The 927-nt window shown below is 32.8% G+C and overlaps 1 protein-coding gene across 1 annotated transcript in view; it reads right to left on the bottom strand.

The window, feature by feature from the left end:
• The window catches only part of LOC105819285 (UDP-glucuronosyltransferase 2A3-like), a 63447-nt gene that overhangs the window by 35226 nt on the left and 27294 nt on the right, over positions 1–927 (bottom strand). Inside the window, exon 3 of the mRNA XM_012655492.1 lies at positions 420–551. Coding sequence (XP_012510946.1) covers positions 420–551 — 132 coding nt within the window. The remainder of the gene's footprint in view (positions 1–419; positions 552–927) is intronic.

The raw sequence follows: 927 nt of genomic DNA, 5'->3' as shown, positions 1-927 counted from the left end.
AGTTCTAATACAACAGAATATGTGGAGAATATTCTTGAGCATAAATCTTCTTTATCTTTGTGATATTTCTTCTCTCACTTTTTTGTTCCATGGAGCTTAGACACCTCAGAACTTTTTCTGGTATAGTCAACACAGGCCCTAAAATTTCAAATCCTAAAATGTGAGGTAAGAACTCAATGTTTCATTTCTATTGCAAACAAATGACAACAAAGTGAGGTCTTTCCATAGCAACAGCAGGCTCAGCAGAACAATGATCAATTGCATCCAAATACACTATCATAATGTATTATAAAATATTTACTTAATATTAATTAATGCCTATTATGCTAAGTGTAAAATGAGATTCAAGTTCAAATGGAAATTCACATTTTTCTTCACAGTTTGAATAGCTACTTAACAGGATTGGAGGTAGTAGTTACCTTCTGTGGAATCTGGGCAAGGGCTGAAGCAATGAGATTGTTTGTTTTTTCTGTAAGGTTTTGGACAACCGATCCCAGAGAAAATACCACAACACCATCTTCACCTGAGCTCTGGACAAATTCTTCCATTTCCTGCAGAGAAAAAATTTTTTTTTGCATTAAAAAGGTGAAATATCTCAAAGAATAAGATAGAGTTTGCTTACATTTGTAAAATAAAGATTTGAGGGAGTTGTCAGGTGTTCAGTTACATCGTACGTAGAGGCTGACATATATTGCCATCTAGTCTCTTTAAGAAGAAGTCTGTATGTGAAACATATGGCCTAAATACATAATTATTAATTACTAGAAGAGGAACACAATCAAATAATTATACGAAAAAAATAAGTGATAAAAGTACAGTTCCTTTCATGTTTGGTTGACATCAAATTCTGAAAGCACAATGGTTTGCTAACTCATAAAAATATTCCTTGAGGATTAGTATCAACAAGATGGAAAAATAGAAGAACTC

Source organism: Propithecus coquereli, unplaced genomic scaffold, assembly GCF_000956105.1.
Source record: "Propithecus coquereli isolate 6110/MARCELLA unplaced genomic scaffold, Pcoq_1.0 Scaffold479, whole genome shotgun sequence".
NCBI classification, from domain to species: domain Eukaryota; kingdom Metazoa; phylum Chordata; class Mammalia; order Primates; family Indriidae; genus Propithecus; species Propithecus coquereli.
This window is presented reverse-complemented; position numbering and strand designations above follow the sequence as displayed.